This window comes from Bufo bufo, chromosome 5, assembly GCF_905171765.1.
Source record: "Bufo bufo chromosome 5, aBufBuf1.1, whole genome shotgun sequence".
NCBI lineage: Eukaryota > Metazoa > Chordata > Amphibia > Anura > Bufonidae > Bufo > Bufo bufo.
In genome coordinates, this window is record NC_053393.1 from 562,317,210 (window position 1) to 562,338,618 (window position 21,409).

Below are 21,409 nucleotides of genomic sequence, written 5' to 3' on the forward strand. Positions count from 1 at the left end.
TGTCCTGGAGGTCAGTGTGAAGGTAACACTGTCCTGGAGGTCTATGTGAAGATGACACTGTCCTGGAGGTCTGTGTGAATGTAACACTCTCCTGGAGGTCTATGTGAAGGTAACACTGTACTGGAGGTCTGTGTGAAGGTAACACTGTCCTGGAGGTCTATGTGAAGGTAACACTGTACTGGAGGTCTGTGTGAAGGTAACACTGTCCTGGAAGTCTGTGTGAAAGCAACACTGTCCTGGAGGTCTATGTGAAGATAACACTGTCCTAGAGGTCTATGTGAAGATAACACTATCCTGGAGGTCTATGTGAAGATAACACTGTCCTGGAGGTCGGTGTGAAGATAACACTGTCCTGGAGGTCTATGTGAAGATGACACTGTCCTGGAGGTCTGTGTGAAGGTAACACTGTCCTGGAGGTCTATGTGAAGATAACACTGTACTGGAGGTCTGTGTGAAGGTAACACTGTCCTGGAGGTTTATGTGAAGATAACACTGTCTTGGAGGTCTATGTGAAGATAACACTGTCCTGGAGGTCTGTGTGAAGGTAACACTGTCCTGGAGGTCTATGTGAAGGTAACACTGTCCTAATGGTCTATGTGAAAGCAACACTGTCCTAAAGGTCTATGTGAAGGTAACACTCTCCCAGAGGTCTGTGTGAAGATGACACTGTCCTGAAGGTCTATGTGAAGGTAACAATGTCCCGGATGTCTGTGTGAAGATGACACTGTCCTGGAGGTCTGTATGAAGGTAATACTATCCTGGAGGTCTATGTGAAGATAGCACTGTCCTGGAGGTCTATGTGAAGATAGCACTGTCCTGGAGGTCTGTATGAAGGTAACAATGTCCTGGAGGTCTGTGTGAAGATAACAATGTCCTGGAGGTCTATGTGAAGATAGCACTGTCCTGGAGGTCTGTATGAAGGTAACAATGTCTTGGAGGTCTGTGTGAAGATAACAATGTCCTGGAGGTCTGTATGAAGGTAACAATGTCCTGGAGGTCTGTATGAAGATACCACTGTCCTGGAGGTCTGTGTGAAGGTAATACTATCCTGCAGGTCTATGTGAAGATAGCACTGTCCTGGAGGTCTGTATGAAGGTAACAATGTCCTGGAGGTCTGTGTGAAGGTAACAATGTCCTGGAGGACTATTTGAAGATAGCACTGTCCTGGAGGTCTGTGTGAAGATAACAATGTCCTGGAGGTCTATGTGAAGATAGCACTGTCCTGGAGGTCTGTATGAAGGCAACAATGTCCTGGAGGTCTGTATGAAGGTAACAATGTCCTGGAGGTCTGTGTGAAGGTAACAATGTCCTGGAGGTCTATGTGAAGATAGCACTGTCCTGGAGGTCTGTGTGAAGATGACACTGTTCCTGGAGGTCTGTCACTGTCCTGGTGGTCTGTGTGAAGGTAAGGAGTGATCTGAGAAAGTTATGACAGTTGTGAGAATGTTCTAGAACATTTAAGCTGTGGCGCTCCCTAGATGGTACTACAACCATCAAGTTTCTGAGCCGAGTCCTGAAAGCATCAAGAAAATCTTCTGTGCAACCATCATGGTCTGCAATCGCTCCTTTAAAGGAGAACCCCTACTCGAGTGCTGCCTTAGGCTACTTTCACTCTAGTGGGTCCAGCAAAAACGCTTCCGTTACTGATAATACAACCGTCTGCCTCCGTTATGAACGGATCCGGTTGTATTATCTGTAACATCGCCAAGACGGATCCGTCATGACCCCCACTGAAAGTCAATGGAGGACAGATCCGTTTTCTATTGTGGCAGATTGTGGCAGAGAAAACGGATCCGTCCCCATTGACTTGCATTGGGGGTCATGACGGATCCATCTTGTTCCGAATCCCAGGACGGAAAGCAAAATACACCATGTTACGGTTTGCTCTCCGATATGGGAACGCAACTAAACGGAACGCAATGCATTCTGGAGCGCTCCGTTCTGTTCAGTTCAGTTTTGTCCCCATTGACAATGAATGGGGACAAAACCGAAGCGTTTTTTTCCCCTATGACGGAACTCAATACCGGAAAACTTAAACGCTGGTGTGAACGTAGCCTTACACACAAGTATTAATAAGAATCACATCCTTCAAAAGCTCCACGGCCTGGAAGCCATGCACTGACGCTGAATGGACTGTGCACGCAGGAGGACTCTGCTAGACGCATGCTGCACCCCCTTCAGGAAAAGCTTCATAATGCAGGCCCCAACCAAAGCAGCACAGAAGGAGAAGAGATGCCGCTATCATCTACACATAAGGATCACCCGTTTTTTATCTTATACCAGTTTAGGACAGTTCAAACTCCAGTCACATCCAAGTCTGCAAGCACAGTTCTGCTGGTTTCCTTTGTGCTCTGAGACTGCAGGAACTTACATATTAATGATTCCCCCTGGTTCAGTATCTGCAGGACCTCTCATCTTACGTCAGCCCCTGCTAGTTTACAAAACATGATCTGACAGAAGCTGCTGCTTGTTCAGTGTCTCTAGAGTGCATTACTTCAAAGGACTTGAGGAACTTACTGCAGCCCTTGTTAGTTCAATGCCAGTAGACAGCATGCTCTGTCAAGACCCCGCGTCTTGCTGTAATTGCTGGTTCAGTGTCTGCTCTGGCAGCCCTTTGACAAGACCTCACGTCTTACTGCATCTGTGCTGGTTCAGTGTCTTTAGAGCATATTCTGCCAGGAACTCACATCTTGCTGCAGCCCCTGCTGGTTCAGTGTCTGCAGAGCGCATGCTCTGGCTCATACCTCACTGTAGTCCCCTGCTGTTTTAGTGTCTTCTTTGCAGGACCTCACATCTTTCTACAGCCCCTGCTGGTTCAGTGTCTGCAGAGCGCATGCTCTGGCTCATACCTCACTGTAGTCCCCTGCTGTTTTAGTGTCTTCTTTGCAGGACCTCACATCTTTCTACAGCACCTGCTGGTTCAGTGTCTGCAGAGCGCATGCTCTGGCTCATACCTCACTGTAGTCCCCTGCTGTTTTAGTGTCTTCTTTGCAGGACCTCACATCTTTCTACAGCCCCTGCTGGTTCAGTGTCTGCAGAGCGCATGCTCTGGCTCATACCTCACTGTAGTCCCTTGCTGTTTTAGTGTCTTCTTTGCAGGACCTCACATCTTTCTATAGCCCCTGCTGGTTCAGTGTCTGCAGAGCGCATGCTCTGGCTCATACCTCACTGTAGTCCCTTGCTGTTTTAGTGTCTTCTTTGCAGGACCTCACATCTTTCTACAGCCCCTGCTGGTTCAGTGTCTGCAGAGCACATGCTCTGGCTCATACCTCACTGTAGTCCCTTGCTGTTTTAGTGTCTTCTTTGCAGGACCTCACATCTTTCTACAGCCCCTGCTGGTTCAGTGTCTGCAGAGCGCATGCTCCGGCTCATACCTCACTGTAGTCCCTTGCTGTTTTAGTGTCTTCTTTGCAGGACCTCACATCTTTCTACAGCCCCTGCTGGTTCAGTGTCTGCAGAGCGCATGCTCTGGCTCATACCTCACTGTAGTCCCCTGCTGTTTTAGTGTCTTCTTTGCAGGACCTCACATCTTTCTACAGCACCTGCTGGTTCAGTGTCTGCAGAGCGCATGCTCTGGCTCATACCTCACTGTAGTCCCCTGCTGTTTTAGTGGCTTCTTTGCAGGACCTCACATCTTGCTGCAGCCCCTGCTGGTTCAGTGTCTGCAGAGCGCATGCTCTGGCTCATACCTCACTGTAGTCCCCTGCTGTTTTAGTGTCTTCTTTGCAGGACCTCACATCTTTCTACAGCCCCTGCTGGTTCAGTGTCTGCAGAGCGCATGCTCTGGCTCATACCTCACTGTAGTCCCCTGCTGTTTTAGTGTCTTCTTTGCAGGACCTCACATCTTTCTACAGCACCTGCTGGTTCAGTGTCTGCAGAGCGCATGCTCTGGCTCATACCTCACTGTAGTCCCCTGCTGTTTTAGTGTCTTCTTTGCAGGACCTCACATCTTTCTACAGCCCCTGCTGGTTCAGTGTCTGCAGAGCGCATGCTCTGGCTCATACCTCACTGTAGTCCCCTGCTGTTTTAGTGTCTTCTTTGCAGGACCTCACATCTTTCTACAGCCCCTGCTGGTTCAGTGTCTGCAGAGCGCATGCTCTGGCTCATACCTCACTGTAGTCCCTTGCTGTTTTAGTGTCTTCTTTGCAGGACCTCACATCTTTCTACAGCCCCTGCTGGTTCAGTGTCTGCAGAGCGCATGCTCTGGCTCATACCTCACTGTAGTCCCTTGCTGTTTTAGTGTCTTCTTTGCAGGACCTGACATCTTTCTACAGCCCCTGCTGGTTCAGTGTCTGCAGAGCGCATGCTCTGGCTCATACCGCACTGTAGTCCCTTGCTGTTTTAGTGTCTTCTTTGCAGGACCTCACATCTTGCTGCAGCCCCTGCTGGTTCAGTGTCTGCAGAGCGCATGCTCTGGCTCATACCTCACTGTAGTCCCCTGCTGTTTTAGTGTCTTCTTTGCAGGACCTCACATCTTTCTACAGCCCCTGCTGGTTCAGTGTCTGCAGAGCGCATGCTCTGGCTCATACCTCACTGTAGTCCCCTGCTGTTTTAGTGTCTTCTTTGCAGAACCTCACATCTTTCTACAGCCCCTGTTGGTTCAGTGTCTGCAGAAGGTGTATGAGCTGAGAAGGAAAGATCAGTTTTCCCCCCAAAACAGCTCCCCTTCTGTTCATGGCTGCCTTATGTACTGCAGGTCCGTTCTATTCCAGTGAAACCAGACATATGGACAGAAGGGGGTTCTGTGTCTGCAAACATTGAGACATCGTCTTTCTCATCTCACAAGTAGCAGCCAGCAGAATTGTGAATACAGCTCTAGATCTGCTTGGAGTAAAGATATGATATATAAGAGCAGGATTGTGCAGACAGCTCAGGACAGAATGCAAGTGCAGATGTGACTGCTGCTTTTTATGCCACTGGAGTATGACATGATGTGACAGCAGGAATGTGACTGCTCTGGATGTGACTGGAGTATCAGACGGGAAGTAACAGCAGAACAGTGACTGCAGTTCTGGATGTGACCAGAGTATAAGATGTGATCAGAAGATTAGTAGATGTCCACTTCACTCTGCAGGGTGCTCGCTCACATCAGATGCCACCCATTGCTTCAGTCTCTCGTACGAGCCATGCAGGCAGCAGTGTCTGCACACGGTTTGTAGCAGTGAAGCCACAGGTCCTCACCTAGCTGCACCGTCTGCGGTAAGTGAACTGGTTCCCCTCTGCCCAGTTTGTTAATGGAGGAGATACGGAATCGGTAGGGCTGGCCCGGCTCCAGGTTTTGGACCACATACTCCATACTCTGTATAATCTCCATGTTGCACTGTTGCCAGTCACCACCCGGGGACTTCATCTCAACATTATATCCAACAATCGGAGCCCCACCATCACTCCGGGGCGTGAACCAAGACAAGGTCAAGGAGCTGCTCGTCTTACTGACAATCTCAGGGTCTTCTGGGGGATCGGGAAGGGCTAGAGGTATAAGAGTCACTGAATCAACAAGACGTCCTGAGGACAACCACCCTGTGGACTGCAAGGAGGACTCCGGAGCAAAGGTCAACATGGGGCCCCTGACTTCTGCTGCATCTCTCCATCACACCCCACTATCCTGGGATTGTCCGCCACCCAACCACTTCCCAAATTTTGTAGGAGAAAACAAGGGTGACCCCCCTATTAGTGTGATGGTAGAGAGGGGCCTCTTCGGGTATGTCAGGAGGGACACTATAAGGTACCCAACCCCTGTAGTAGAGGTGACTGCTCATGCTGCCTCATTTTTTTGGAAACCTCTAAACAGGCTCTAAAGAACCACAGGAAGCACCATCGATAGGAAAGAAGGATGCGCCTGAGCAGGAAGCCCAACTTCTCAAGGTCCTTACAGTACATTTTATGACTGGTCTTCATCAACTTACCAAGAACGAGCAGTTTGGCAGAGACAACGACATCTCTGGAGGCGAAGGCCACCTCCCCGGAGTGATGCGTCTGAGCGTCTTTCAGGAGAAGCTTGTACTGGTTCCCATCCATGATCATGGACCAGTTCTCATCGGGCTGGATGGGTGCACCATTAAAATACCAGGATACCTCATTTACCGGCACCGCTTCACTGAGCACACAGGTAAACGCTGCCTTGTCACCAGCAGCCACTTCAGTGTCAGCAGGTGGCTTCACGACATCCAGACGCCAGCCTGAGGTCAAACAGACATATAGTGGGGTCTGAGGGGAGGCGTCCACTCATCAGAGGGACAGCATCTACACATCTGGGCTGAGGGGTGAAGTCCACACATCAGGGCTGAGGGGTGAAGTCCACACATCAGACTGAGGGGTGAAGTGCACAGGTCAGGGCTGAGGGGTGACGTGCACAGGTCAGGTCTGAGGGGTGAAGTTCACAGGTCAGGGCTGAGGGGTCAAGTCCACACATCAGACTTAGGGGTGAAGTGCACAGGTCAAGGCTGAGGGGTGAAGTGCACAGGTCAGGTCTGAGGGGTGAAGTGCACAGGTCAGGGCTGAGGGGTGAAGTGCACAGGTCAAGGCTGAGGGGTGAAGTGCACAGGTCAGGTCTGAGGGGTGAAGTGCACAGGTCAGGACTGAGGGGTGAAGTGCACAGGTCAGGTCTGAGGGGTGAAGTGCACAGGTCAGGTCTGAGGGGTGAAGTGCACAGGTCAGGTCTGAGGGGTGAAGTGCACAGGTCAGGTCTGAGGGGTGAAGTGCACAGGTCAGGGCTGAGGGGTGAAGTGCACAGGTCAGGTCTGAGGGGTGAAGTGCACAGGTCAGGTCTGAGGGGTGAAGTGCACAGGTCAGGTCTGAGGGGTGAAGTGCACAGGTCAGGTCTGAGGGGTGACATACACAGGTCAGGACTGAGGGGTGAAGTGCACAGGTCAGGTCTGAGGGGTGAAGTGCACAGGTCAGGTCTGAGGGGTGAAGTCCACAGGTCAGGTCTGAAGGGTGACGTACACAGGTCAGGACTGAGGGGTGAAGTCCACAGGTCAGGACTGAGAGGTGAAGTTCACAGGTCAGGACTGAGGGGTGAAGTGCACAGGTCAGGTCTGAGGGGTGAAGTTCACAGGTCAGGACTGAGGGGTGAAGTTCACAGGTCAGGACTGAGGGGTGAAGTGCACAGGTCAGGACTGAGGGGTGAAGTGCACAGGTCAGGTCTGAGGGGTGAAGTGCACAGGTCAGGTCTGAGGGGTGAAGTGCACAGGTCAGGTCTGAGGCGTGAAGTTCACAGGTCAGGACTGAGGGGTGAAGTGCACAGGTCAGGTCTGAGGGGTGACGTGCACAGGTCAGGTCTGAGGGGTGACGTACACAGGTCAGGACTGAGGGGTGAAGTGCACAGGTCAGGTCTGAGGGGTGAAGTGCACAGGTCAGGTCTGAGGAGTGAAGTTCACAGGTCAGGTCTGAGGAGTGAAGTGCACAGGTCAGGTCTGAGGGGTGAAGTGCACAGGTCAGGTCTGAGGAGTGAAGTTCACAGGTCAGGTCTGAGGGGTGAAGTGCACAGGTCAGGTCTGAGGAGTGAAGTTCACAGGTCAGGTCTGAGGAGTGAAGTGCACAGGTCAGGTCTGAGGAGTGAAGTTCACAGGTCAGGTCTGAGGAGTGAAGTGCACAGGTCAGGACTGAGGGGTGAAGTGCACAGGTCAGGTCTGAGGGGTGAAGTGCACAGGTCAGGTCTGAGGGGTGAAGTGCACAGGTCAGGTCTGAGGGGTGAAGTGCACAGGTCAGGTCTGAGGGGTGAAGTGCACAGGTCAGGTCTGAGGGGTGAAGTGCACAGGTCAGGTCTGAGGGGTGAAGTGCACAGGTCAGTTCTGAGGGGTGAAGTGCACATGTCAGGCCTGAGGGGTGAAGTGCACAGGTCAGGTCTGAGGGGTGAAGTGCACAGGTCAGTTCTGAGGGGTGAAGTGCACAGGTCAGGTCTGAGGAGTGAAGTGCACAGGCCAGGGATGAGGGGTGAAGTCCACAGGTCAGGACTGAGGGGTGAAGTTCACAGGCCAGGGTTGAGGGGTGAAGTCCACAGGTCAGGTCTGAGGGGTGACGTGCACAGGTCAGGTCTGAGGGGTGACGTACACAGGTCAGGTCTGAGGGGTGAAGTGCACAGGTCAGGACTGAGGGGTGAAGTGCACAGGTCAGGTCTGAGGGGTGAAGTGCACAGGTCAGGTCTGAGGGGTGAAGTGCACAGGTCAGGTCTGAGGAGTGAAGTGCACAGGTCAGGTCTGAGGAGTGAAGTCTACAGGTCAGGTCTGAGGGGTGAAGTCCACAGGTCAAGGCTGAGGGGTGAAGTGCACAGGTCAGGTCTGAGGGGTGAAGTGCACAGGTCAGGTCTGAGGGGTGAAGTCCACAGGTCAAGGCTGAGGGGTGAAGTGCACAGGTCAGGTCTGAGGGGTGAAGTGCACATGTCAGGCCTGAGGGGTGAAGTGCACAGGTCAGGGCTGAGGGGTGAAGTTCACAGGTGAGGTCTGAGGGGTGAAGTCCACAAGTCAGGGCTGAGGGGTGAAGTCCACACATCAGGGCTGAGGGGTGAAGTGCATACATCAGGGCTGAGGGGTGAAGTGCACAGGTCAGGGCTGAGGGGTGAAGTCCACAGGTCAGGCCTGAGGGGTGAAGTCCACAGGTCAGGACTGAGGGGTGACATACACAGGTCAGGACTGAGGGGTGACGTGCACAGGTCAGGTCTGAGGGGTGACGTGCACAGGTCAGGTCTGAGGGGTGACATACACAGGTCAGGTCTGAGGGGTGAAGTGCACAGGTCAGGTCTGAGGAGTGAAGTCCACAGGTCAGGACTGAGGGGTGAAGTCCACAGGTCAGGACTGAGGGGTGACGTGCACAGGTCAGGTCTGAGGGGTGACGTGCACAGGTCAGGTCTGAGGGGTGAAGTCCACAGGTCAGGACTGAGGGGTGACGTGCACAGGTCAGGTCTGAGGGGTGACGTGCACAGGTCAGGTCTGAGGGGTGAAGTCCACAGGTCAGGACTGAGGGGTGACGTGCACAGGTCAGGTCTGAGGGGTGACGTGCACAGGTCAGGTCTGAGGGGTGAAGTGCACAGGTCAGGTCTGAGTAGTGAAGTGCACAGGTCAGGTCTGAGGAGTGAAGTCCACAGGTCAGATCTGAGGGGTGAAGTCCACAGGTCAAGGCTGAGGGGTGAAGTGCACAGGTCAGGGCTGAGGGGTGAAGTGCACAGTTCAGGGCTGAGGGGTGAAGTTCACAGGTCAGGACTGAGGAGTGAAGTTCACAGGCCAGGGCTGAGGGGTGAAGCTCACAGGTCAGGTCTGAGGGGTGAAGGCCACAGGTCAGGTCTCAGGGGTGAAGTGCACAGGTCAGGTCTGAGGAGTGAAGTGCACCCTTCAGGGCTGAGAGGTCAGGTCCACAGGTCAGGTCTGAGGGGTGAAGTTCACAGGTCAGGTCTGAGGGGTGAAGTGCACAGGTCAGGGCTGAGGGGTGTAGTCCACACATCTGGTCTGAGGGGTGAAGTCCACAGGTCAGGTCTGAGGGGTGAAGTGCACAGGTCAGGTCTGAGGGGTGAAGTGCACCCTTCAGGGCTGAGAGGTCAGGTCCACAGGTCAGGTCTGAGGGGCGAAGTTCACAGGTCAGGTCTGAGGGGTGAAGTGCACAGGTCAGGGCTGAGGGGTGAAGTCCACAGGTCAGGGCTGAGGGTTGTAGTCCACACATCTGGTCTGAGGGGTGAAGTCCACAGGTCAGGTCTGAGGAGTGAAGTTCACAGGTCAGGTCTGAGGAGTGAAGTGCACAGGTCAGGGCTGAGGAGTGAAGTCCACAGGTCAGGTCTGAGGGGTGAAGTGCACAGGTCAGGACTGAGGGGTGAAGTCCACAGGTCAGGTCTGAGGAGTGAAGTGCACAGGTCAGGGCTGAGGAGTGAAGTCCACAGGTCAGGTCTGAGGAGTGAAGTGCACAGGTCAGGGCTGAGAGGTCAGGTCCACATGTCAGGTTTCAGGAGCAGCGTCCACATGTTACATAATCCCCATTATTCCTTATTTACCCCACATCAAGCCCAATTTTCCATCATCCTAATGATCTATGATTGTCCCACACCAACCCCCATCATCCTCACTGTGCCACTCCAACCTTCATTGTTCTTAATGTACTTCTCCAACTCTCATTATTCTAATTGTCCTCTTCCAATCCTCATAATCCTCATTGTCAAACTCTAACTACTATTATCCTCATTGTCCCACTCCAACCCTCATCATCCTCATTCCACAGATTAAGCTAAAGTATGAGGCGAAATTACAGTTACTCATCGCTCACCCTGAGCTCCATCATATCATATGCTCCAGCCACAACCAGAGCTGGAAACCCTTTGGGAAGTCTTGTGAGCAGGGCCGGGACAAAGGGTTGGGAGTAGTAGGCATCTGCCTAGGGCGCCATCGAGCTTTAACTGTGAGAGCGCAGCAGATTTAAGAAAAAGATGAAGACAGAACAGAGGAGAAGCTGTGGGCATCAGGTGCAGTGTAAGTATACAGGTGTGCAGTGTGTGTATACAGGTGTGCAGTGTGAGTGTATACAGGTGTGCAGTGTGTGTATACAGGTGCGCAGTGTGTGTATACAGGTGTGCAGTGTGAGTGTATACAGGTGTGCAGTGTGTGTATACAGGTGTGCAGTGTGAGTGTATACAGGTGTGCAGTGTGAGTGTATACAGGTGTGCAGTGTGTGTATACAGGTGTGCAGTGTGAGTGTATACAGGTGTGCAGTGTGAGTGTATACAGGTGTGCAGTGTGTGTATACAGGTGCGCAGTGTGTGTATACAGGTGTGCAGTGTGAGTGTATACAGGTGTGCAGTGTGAGTGTATACAGGTGTGCAGTGAGTATATAGAATGTATACAGGTGTGCAGTGTGTATAGAGCAGAGAGAACAGACTCCAGTCACTAGGATGGGACCCCGGCCTGACTGACAGGAGCAGAGAGAACAGACTCCAGTCACTAGGATGGGACCCCGGCCTGACTGACAGGAGCAGAGAGAACAGGCTCTAGTCACTAGGATGTGACCCCGGCCTGACTGACAGGAGCAGAGAGAACAGACTCCAGTCACTAGGATGGGACCCCGGCCTGACTGACAGGAGCAGAGAGAACAGACTCCAGTCACTAGGATGGGACCCCGGCCTGACTGACAGGAGCAGAGAGAACAGACTCCAGTCACTAGGATGGGACCCCGGCCTGACTGACAGGAGCAGAGAGAACAGACTCCAGTCACTAGGATGGGACCCCGGCCTGACTGACAGGAGCAGAGAGAACCGGCTCCAGTCACTAGGATGTGACCCCGGCCTGACTGACAGGAGCAGAGAGAACAGACTCCAGTCACTAGGATGTGACCCCGGCCTGACTGACAGGAGCAGAGAGAACAGACTCCAGTCACTAGGATGGGACCCCGGCCTGACTGACAGGAGCAGAGAGAACAGACTCCAGTCACTAGGATGGGACCCCGGCCTGACTGACAGGAGCAGAGAGAACAGGCTCCAGTCACTAGGATGTGACCCCGGCCTGACTGACAGGAGCAGAGAGAACAGGCTCCAGTCACTAGGATGGGACCCCGGCCTGACTGACAGGAGCAGAGAGAACAGGCTCCAGTCACTAGGATGGGACCCCGGCCTGACTGACAGGAGCAGAGAGAACAGACTCCAGTCACTAGGATGGGACCCCGGCCTGACTGACAGGAGCAGAGAGAACAGACTCCAGTCACTAGGATGGGACCCCGGCCTGACTGACAGGAGCAGAGAGAACAGGCTCCAGTCACTAGGATGTGGCCCCGGCCTGACTGACAGGAGCAGAGAGAACAGGCTCCAGTCACTAGGATGGGACCCCGGCCTGACTGACAGGAGCAGAGAGAACAGACTCCAGTCACTAGGATGGGACCCCGGCCTGACTGACAGGAGCAGAGAGAACAGACTCCAGTCACTAGGATGGGACCCCGGCCTGACTGACAGGAGCAGAGAGAACAGACTCCAGTCACTAGGATGTGACCCCGGCCTGACTGACAGGAGCAGAGAGAACAGACTCCAGTCACTAGGATGGGACCCCGGCCTGACTGACAGGAGCAGAGAGAACAGACTCCAGTCACTAGGATGGGACCCCGGCCTGACTGACAGGAGCAGAGAGAACAGACTCCAGTCACTAGGATGGGACCCCAGCCTGACTGACAGGAGCAGAGAGAACAGACTCCAGTCACTAGGATGGGACCCCGGCCTGACTGACAGGAGCAGAGAGAACAGACTCCAGTCACTAGGATGGGACCCCGGCCTGACTGACAGGAGCAGAGAGAACAGACTCCAGTCACTAGGATGGGACCCCGGCCTGACTGACAGGAGCAGAGAGAACAGACTCCAGTCACTAGGATGGGACCCCGGCCTGACTGACAGGAGCAGAGAGAACAGACTCCAGTCACTAGGATGGGACCCCGGCCTGACTGACAGGAGCAGAGAGAACAGGCTCCAGTCACTAGGATGTGACCCCGGCCTGACTGACAGGAGCAGAGAGAACAGACTCCAGTCACTAGGATGGGACCCCGGCCTGACTGACAGGAGCAGAGAGAACAGACTCCAGTCACTAGGATGGGACCCCGGCCTGACTGACAGGAGCAGAGAGAACAGACTCCAGTCACTAGGATGGGACCCCGGCCTGACTGACAGGAGCAGAGAGAACAGGCTCCAGTCACTAGGATGTGACCCCGGCCTGACTGACAGGAGCAGAGAGAACAGACTCCAGTCACTAGGATGTGACCCCGGCCTGACTGACAGGAGCAGAGAGAACAGGCTCCAGTCACTAGGATGTGACCCCGGCCTGACTGACAGGAGCAGAGAGAACAGACTCCAGTCACTAGGATGGGACCCCGGCCTGACTGACAGGAGCAGAGAGAACAGGCTCCAGTCACTAGGATGGGACCCCGGCCTAAATGACAGGAGCAGAGAGAACAGACTCCAGTCACTAGGATGGGACCCCGGCCTGACTGACAGGAGCAGAGAGAACAGACTCCAGTCACTAGGATGGGACCCCGGCCTGACTGACAGGAGCAGAGAGAACAGGCTCCTGTCACTAGGATGGGACCCCGGCCTGACTGACAGGAGCAGAGAGAACAGGCTCCAGTCACTAGGATGGGACCCCGGCCTGACTGACAGGAGCAGAGAGAACAGGCTCCAGTCACTAGGATGGGACCCCGGCCTAAATGACAGGAGCAGAGAGAACAGACTCCAGTCACTAGGATGGGACCCCGGCCTGACTGACAGGAGCAGAGAGAACAGACTCCAGTCACTAGGATGGGACCCCGGCCTGACTGACAGGAGCAGAGAGAACAGACTCCAGTCACTAGGATGGGACCCCGGCCTGACTGACAGGAGCAGAGAGAACAGGCTCCAGTCACTAGGATGGGACCCCGGCCTGACTGACAGGAGCAGAGAGAACAGGCTCCAGTCACTAGGATGGGACCCCGGCCTGACTGACAGGAGCAGAGAGAACAGACTCCAGTCACTAGGATGGGACCCCGGCCTGACTGACAGGAGCAGAGAGAACAGGCTCCAGTCACTAGGATGTGACCCCGGCCTGACTGACAGGAGCAGAGAGAACAGACTCCAGTCACTAGGATGGGACCCCGGCCTGACTGACAGGAGCAGAGAGAACAGGCTCCAGTCACTAGGATGTGACCCCGGCCTGACTGACAGGAGCAGAGAGAACAGACTCCAGTCACTAGGATGGGACCCCGGCCTGACTGACAGGAACAGAGAGAACAGGCTCCAGTCACTAGGATGGGACCCCGGCCTGACTGACAGGAACAGAGAGAACAGACTCCAGTCACTAGGATGTGACCCCGGCCTGACTGACAGGAGCAGAGAGAACCGGCTCCAGTCACTAGGATGGGACCCCGGCCTGACTGACAGGAGCAGAGAGAACAGACTCCAGTCACTAGGATGTGACCCCGGCCTGACTGACAGGAGCAGAGAGAACAGACTCCAGTCACTAGGATGGGACCCCGGCCTGACTGACAGGAGCAGAGAGAACAGGCTCCAGTCACTAGGATGGGACCCCGGCCTGACTGACAGGAGTAGAGAGAACAGGCTCCAGTCACTAGGATGTGACCCCGGCCTGACTGACAGGAGCAGAGAGAACAGGCTCCAGTCACTAGGATGGGACCCCGGCCTGACTGACAGGAGCAGAGAGAACCGGCTCCAGTCACTAGGATGTGACCCCGGCCTGACTGACAGGAGCAGAGAGAACAGGCTCCAGTCACTAGGATGGGACCCCGGCCTGACTGACAGGAGCAGAGAGAACAGACTCCAGTCACTAGGATGGGACCCCGGCCTGACTGACAGGAGCAGAGAGAACAGACTCCAGTCACTAGGATGTGACCCCGGCCTGACTGACAGGAGCAGAGAGAACAGACTCCAGTCACTAGGATGGGACCCCGGCCTGACTGACAGGAGCAGAGAGAACAGACTCCAGTCACTAGGATGTGACCCCGGCCTGACTGACAGGAGCAGAGAGAACAGGCTCCAGTCACTAGGATGGGACCCCGGCCTGACTGACAGGAGCAGAGAGAACAGACTCCAGTCACTAGGATGTGACCCCGGCCTGACTGACAGGAGCAGAGAGAACAGACTCCAGTCACTAGGATGTGACCCCGGCCTGACTGACAGGAGCAGAGAGAACAGACTCCAGTCACTAGGATGGGACCCCGGCCTGACTGACAGGAGCAGAGAGAACAGACTCCAGTCACTAGGATGGGACCCCGGCCTGACTGACAGGAGCAGAGAGAACAGACTCCAGTCACTAGGATGTGACCCCGGCCTGACTGACAGGAGCAGAGAGAACAGACTCCAGTCACTAGGATGTGACCCCGGCCTGACTGACAGGAGCAGAGAGAACAGACTCCAGTTACTAGGATGTGACCCCGGCCTGACTGACAGGAGCAGAGAGAACAGACTCCAGTCACTAGGATGTGACCCCGGCCTGACTGACAGGAGCAGAGAGAACAGACTCCAGTCACTAGGATGTGACCCCGGCCTGACTGACAGGAGCAGAGAGAACCGGCTCCAGTCACTAGGATGTGACCCCGGCCTGACTGACAGGAGCAGAGAGAACAGACTCCAGTCACTAGGATGGGACCCCGGCCTGACTGACAGGAGCAGAGAGAACAGACTCCAGTCACTAGGATGGGACCCCGGCCTGACTGACAGGAGCAGAGAGAACAGACTCCAGTCACTAGGATGTGACCCCGGCCTGACTGACAGGAGCAGAGAGAACAGACTCCAGTCACTAGGATGTGACCCCGGCCTGACTGACAGGAGCAGAGAGAACAGTCTCCAGTCACTAGGATGGGACCCCGGCCTGACTGACAGGAGCAGAGAGAAGAGACTCCAGTCACTAGGATGGGACCCCGGCCTGACTGACAGGAGCAGAGAGAACAGGCTCCAGTCACTAGGATGTGACCCCGGCCTGACTGACAGGAGCAGAGAGAACAGACTCCAGTCACTAGGATGTGACCCCGGCCTGACTGACAGGAGCAGAGAGAACAGACTCCAGTCACTAGGATGGGACCCCGGCCTGACTGACAGGAGCAGAGAGAACAGACTCCAGTCACTAGGATGGGACCCCGGCCTGACTGACAGGAGCAGAGAGAACAGGCTCCAGTCACTAGGATGTGACCCCGGCCTGACTGACAGGAGCAGAGAGAACAGGCTCCAGTCACTAGGATGGGACCCCGGCCTGACTGACAGGAGCAGAGAGAACAGGCTCCAGTCACTAGGATGTGACCCCGGCCTGACTGACAGGAGCAGAGAGAACAGGCTCCAGTCACTAGGATGTGACCCCGGCCTGACTGACAGGAGCAGAGAGAACAGACTCCAGTCACTAGGATGGGACCCCGGCCTGACTGACAGGAGCAGAGAGAACAGACTCCAGTCACTAGGATGTGACCCCGGCCTGACTGACAGGAGCAGAGAGAACAGACTCCTGTCACTAGGATGTGACCCCGGCCTGACTGACAGGAGCAGAGAGAACAGACTCCAGTCACTAGGATGGGACCCCGGCCTGACTGACAGGAGCAGAGAGAACAGACTACAGTCACTAGGATGGGACCCCGGCCTGACTGACAGGAGCAGAGAGAACCGGCTCCAGTCACTAGGATGTGACCCCGGTCTGACTGACAGGAGCAGAGAGAACAGACTCCAGTCACTAGGATGGGACCCCGGCCTGACTGACAGGAGCAGAGAGAACAGGCTCCAGTCACTAGGATGGGACCCCGGCCTGACTGACAGGAGCAGAGAGAACAGACTCCAGTCACTAGGATGGGACCCCGGCCTGACTGACAGGAGCAGAGAGAAAAGACTCCAGTCACTAGGATGTGACCTCGGCCTGACTGACAGGAGCAGAGAGAACAGACTCCAGTCACTAGGATGGGACCCCGGCCTGACTGACAGGAGCAGAGAGAACAGACTCCAGTCACTAGGATGGGACCCCGGCCTGACTGACAGGAGCAGAGAGAACAGACTCCAGTCACTAGGATGGGACCCCGGCCTGACTGACAGGAGCAGAGAGAACAGACTCCAGTCACTAGGATGTGACCCCGGCCTGACTGACAGGAGCAGAGAGAACAGACTCCAGTCACTAGGATGGGACCCCGGCCTGACTGACAGGAGCAGAGAGAACAGACTCCAGTCACTAGGATGGGACCCCGGCCTGACTGACAGGAGCAGAGAGAACAGACTCCAGTCACTAGGATGGGACCCCGGCCTGACTGACAGGAGCAGAGAGAACAGACTCCAGTCACTAGGATGGGACCCCGGCCTGACTGACAGGAGCAGAGAGAACAGACTCCAGTCACTAGGATGGGACCCTGGCCTGACTGACAGGAGCAGAGAGAACAGACTCCAGTCACTAGGATGGGACCCCGGCCTGACTGACAGGAGCAGAGAGAACAGACTCCAGTCACTAGGATGGGACCCCGGCCTGACTGACAGGAGCAGAGAGAACAGACTCCAGTCACTAGGATGGGACCCCGGCCTGACTGACAGGAGCAGAGAGAACAGGCTCCAGTCACTAGGATGGGACCCCGGCCTGACTGACAGGAGCAGAGAGAACAGGCTCCAGTCACTAGGATGGGACCCCTGCCTGACTGACAGGAGCAGAGAGAACAGGCTCCAGTCACTAGGATGGGACCCCGGCCTGACTGACAGGAGCAGAGAGAACAGGCTCCAGTCACTAGGATGTGACCCCGGCCTGACTGACAGGAGCAGAGAGAACAGGCTCCAGTCACTAGGATGGGACCCCGGCCTGACTGACAGGAGCAGAGAGAACAGACTCCAGTCACTAGGATGTGACCCCGGCCTGACTGACAGGAGCAGAGAGAACCGGCTCCAGTCACTAGGATGGGACCCCGGCCTGAATGACAGGAGCAGAGAGAACAGGCTCCAGTCACTAGGATGGGACCCCGGCCTGACTGACAGGAGCAGAGAGAAAAGACTCCAGTCACTAGGATGGGACCCCGGCCTGACTGACAGGAGCAGAGAGAACAGACTCCAGTCACTAGGATGTGACCCCGGCCTGACTGACAGGAGCAGAGAGAACAGACTCCAGTCACTAGGATGTGACCCCGGCCTGACTGACAGGAGCAGAGAGAACAGACTCCAGTCACTAGGATGTGACCCCGGCCTGAGTGACAGGAGCAGAGAGAACAGGCTCCAGTCACTAGGATGGGACCCCGGCCTGACTGACAGGAGCAGAGAGAAAAGACTCCAGTCACTAGGATGGGACCCCGGCCTGACTGACAGGAGCAGAGAGAACAGACTCCAGTCACTAGGATGTGACCCCGGCCTGACTGACAGGAGCAGAGAGAACAGACTCCAGTCACTAGGATGGGACCCCGGCCTGACTGACAGGAGCAGAGAGAACAGACTCCAGTCACTAGGATGTGACCCCGGCCTGACTGACAGGAGCAGAGAGAACAGGCTCCAGTCACTAGGATGGGACCCCGGCCTGACTGACAGGAGCAGAGAGAACAGACTCCAGTCACTAGGATGTGACCCCGGCCTGACTGACAGGAGCAGAGAGAACAGACTCCAGTCACTAGGATGGGACCCCGGACTGACTGACAGGAGCAGAGAGAACAGACTCCAGTCACTAGGATGGGACCCCGGCCTGACTGACAGGAGCAGAGAGAACAGACTCCAGTCACTAGGATGGGACCCCGGCCTGACTGACAGGAGCAGAGAGAACAGACTCCAGTCACTAGGATGGGACCCCGGCCTGACTGACAGGAGCAGAGAGAACAGGCTCCAGTCACTAGGATGGGACCCCGGCCTGACTGACAGGAGCAGAGAGAACAGGCTCCAGTCACTAGGATGTGACCCCGGCCTGACTGACAGGAGCAGAGAGAACAGACTCCAGTCACTAGGATGGGACCCCGGCCTGACTGACAGGAGCAGAGAGAACAGACTCCAGTCACTAGGATGGGACCCCGGCCTGACTGACAGGAGCAGAGAGAACAGACTCCAGTCACTAGGATGGGACCCCGGCCTGACTGACATGAGCAGAGAGAACAGACTCCAGTCACTAGGATGTGACCCCGGCCTGACTGACAGGAGCAGAGAGAACAGACTCCAGTCACTAGGATGGGACCCCGGCCTGACTGACAGGAGCAGAGAGAACAGGCTCCAGTCACTAGGATGGGACCCCGGCCTGACTGACAGGAGCAGAGAGAACAGACTCCAGTCACTAGGATGGGACCCCGGCCTGACTGACAGGAGCAGAGAGAACAGACTCCAGTCACTAGGATGGGACCCCGGCCTGACTGACAGAAGCAGAGAGAACAGACTCCAGTCACTAGGATGGGACCCCGGCCTGACTGACAGGAGCAGAGAGAACAGACTCCAGTCACTAGGATGGGACCCCGGCCTGACTGACAGGAGCAGAGAGAACAGGCTCCAGTCACTAGGATGGGACCCCGGCCTGACTGACAGGAGCAGAGAGAACAGGCTCCAGTCACTAGGATGGGACCCCGGCCTGACTGACATGAGCAGAGAGAACAAGCTCCAGTCACTAGGATGGGACCCCGGCCTGACTGACAGGAGCAGAGAGAACAGACTCCAGTCACTAGGATGGGACCCCGGCCTGACTGACAGGAGCAGAGAGAACAGACTCCAGTCACTAGGATGGGACCCCGGCCTGACTGACAGGAGCAGAGAGAACAGACTCCAGTCACTAGGATGGGACCCCGGCCTGACTGACAGGAGCAGAGAGAACAGACTCCAGTCACTAGGATGTGACCCCGGCCTGACTGACAGGAGCAGAGAGAACAGACTCCAGTCACTAGGATGGGACCCCGGCCTGACTGACAGGAGCAGAGAGAACAGACTCCAGTCACTAGGATGTGACCCCGGCCTGACTGACAGGAGCAGAGAGAACAGACTCCAGTCACTAGGATGGGACCCCGGCCTGACTGAAAGGAGCAGAGAGAACAGGCTCCAGTCACTAGGATGGGACCCCGGCCTGACTGACAGGAGCAGAGAGAACAGACTCCAGTCACTAGGATGGGACCCCGGCCTGACTGACAGGAGCAGAGAGAACAGACTCCAGTCACTAGGATGGGACCCCGGCCTGACTGACAGGAGCAGAGAGAACAGACTCCAGTCACTAGGATGGGACCCCGGCCTGACTGACAGGAGCAGAGAGAACAGGCTCCAGTCACTAGGATGGGACCCCGGCCTGACTGACAGGAGCAGAGAGAACAGACTCCAGTCACTAGGATGGGACCCCGGCCTAAATGACAGGAGCAGAGAGAACAGACTCCAGTCACTAGGATGGGACCCCGGCCTGACTGACAGGAGCAGAGAGAACAGGCTCCAGTCACTAGGATGGGACCCCGGCCTGACTGACAGGAGCAGAGAGAACAGGCTCCAGTCACTAGGATGGGACCCCGGCCTGACTGACATGAGCAGAGAGAACAATCTCCAGTCACTAGGATGGGACCCCGGCCTGACTGACAGGAGCAGAGAGAACAGACTCCAGTCACTAGGATGGGACCCCGGCCTGACTGACAGGAGCAGAGAGAACAGACTCCAGTCACTAGGATGGGACCCCGGCCTGACTGACAGGAGCAGAGAGAACAGACTCCAGTCACTAGGATGGGACCCCGGCCTGACTGACAGGAGCAGAGAGAAAAGACTCCAGTCACTAGGATGTGACCCCGGCCTGACTGACAGGAGCAGAGAGAACAGACTCCAGTCACTAGGATGGGACCCCGGCCTGACTGACAGGAGCAGAGAGAACAGACTCCAGTCACTAGGATGTGACCCCGGCCTGACTGACAGGAGCAGAGAGAACAGACTCCAGTCACTAGGATGGGACCCCGGCCTGACTGAAAGGAGCAGAGAGAACAGGCTCCAGTCACTAGGATGGGACCCCGGCCTGACTGACAGGAGCAGAGAGAACAGACTCCAGTCACTAGGATGGGACCCCGGCCTGACTGACAGGAGCAGAGAGAACAGACTCCAGTCACTAGGATGGGACCCCGGCCTGACTGACAGGAGCAGAGAGAACAGACTCCAGTCACTAGGATGGGACCCCGGCCTGACTGACAGGAGCAGAGAGAACAGGCTCCAGTCACTAGGATGGGACCCCGGCCTGACTGACAGGAGCAGAGAGAACAGACTCCAGTCACTAGGATGGGACCCCGGCCTGACTGACAGGAGCAGAGAGAACAGACTCCAGTCACTAGGATGGGACCCCGGCCTGACTGACAGGAGCAGAGAGAACAGACTCCAGTCACTAGGATGGGACCCCGGACTGACTGACAGGAGCAGAGAGAACAGACTCCAGTCACTAGGATGTGACCCCGGCCTGACTGACAGGAGCAGAGAGAACAGGCTCCAGTCACTAGGATGTGACCCCGGCCTGACTGACAGGAGCAGAGAGAACAGGCTCCAGTCACTAGGATGGGACCCCGGCCTGACTGACAGGAGCAGAGAGAACAGACTCCAGTTACTAGGATGGGACCCCGGCCTGACTGACAGGAGCAGAGAGAACAGGCTCCAGTCACTAGGATGGGACCCCGGCCTGACTGACAGGAGCAGAGAGAACAGACTCCAGTCACTAGGATGGGACCCCGGCCTGACTGACAGGAGCAGAGAGAACAGACTCCAGTCACTAGGATGTGACCCCGGCCTGACTGACAGGAGCAGAGAGAACAGGCTCCAGTCACTAGGATGTGACCCCGGCCTGACTGACAGGAGCAGAGAAAACAGGCTCCAGTCACTAGGATGGGACCTCGGCCTGACTGACAGGAGCAGAGAGAACAGGCTCCAGTCACTATGATGGGAACCCGGCCTGACTGACAGGAGCAGAGAGAACAGGCTCCAGTCACTAGGATGGGACCCCGGCCTGACTGACAGGAGCAGAGAGAACAGACTCCAGTTACTAGGATGGGACCCCGG

The 21,409-nt window shown here is 55.7% G+C and overlaps 1 protein-coding gene across 28 annotated transcripts in view; it reads right to left on the reverse strand.

Moving 5' to 3' along the window:
- Positions 1 to 21,409, reverse strand: part of OBSCN (obscurin, cytoskeletal calmodulin and titin-interacting RhoGEF) — a 622,289-nt gene that overhangs the window by 293,504 nt on the left and 307,376 nt on the right. For 24 of the 28 annotated variants that reach the window (XM_040431714.1, XM_040431713.1, XM_040431717.1 and 21 more), the window contains 2 exons: positions 5,907 to 6,179; positions 5,182 to 5,469 (listed from right to left, as the gene is read on the reverse strand). The exons of 3 other annotated variants lie outside the window; for them this stretch is intronic. In XM_040431714.1, coding sequence (XP_040287648.1) covers positions 5,182 to 5,469; positions 5,907 to 6,179 — 561 coding nt within the window. The remainder of the gene's footprint in view (positions 1 to 5,181; positions 5,470 to 5,906; positions 6,180 to 21,409) is intronic. One more of the 28 variants, XM_040431715.1, reaches the window with a different exon arrangement.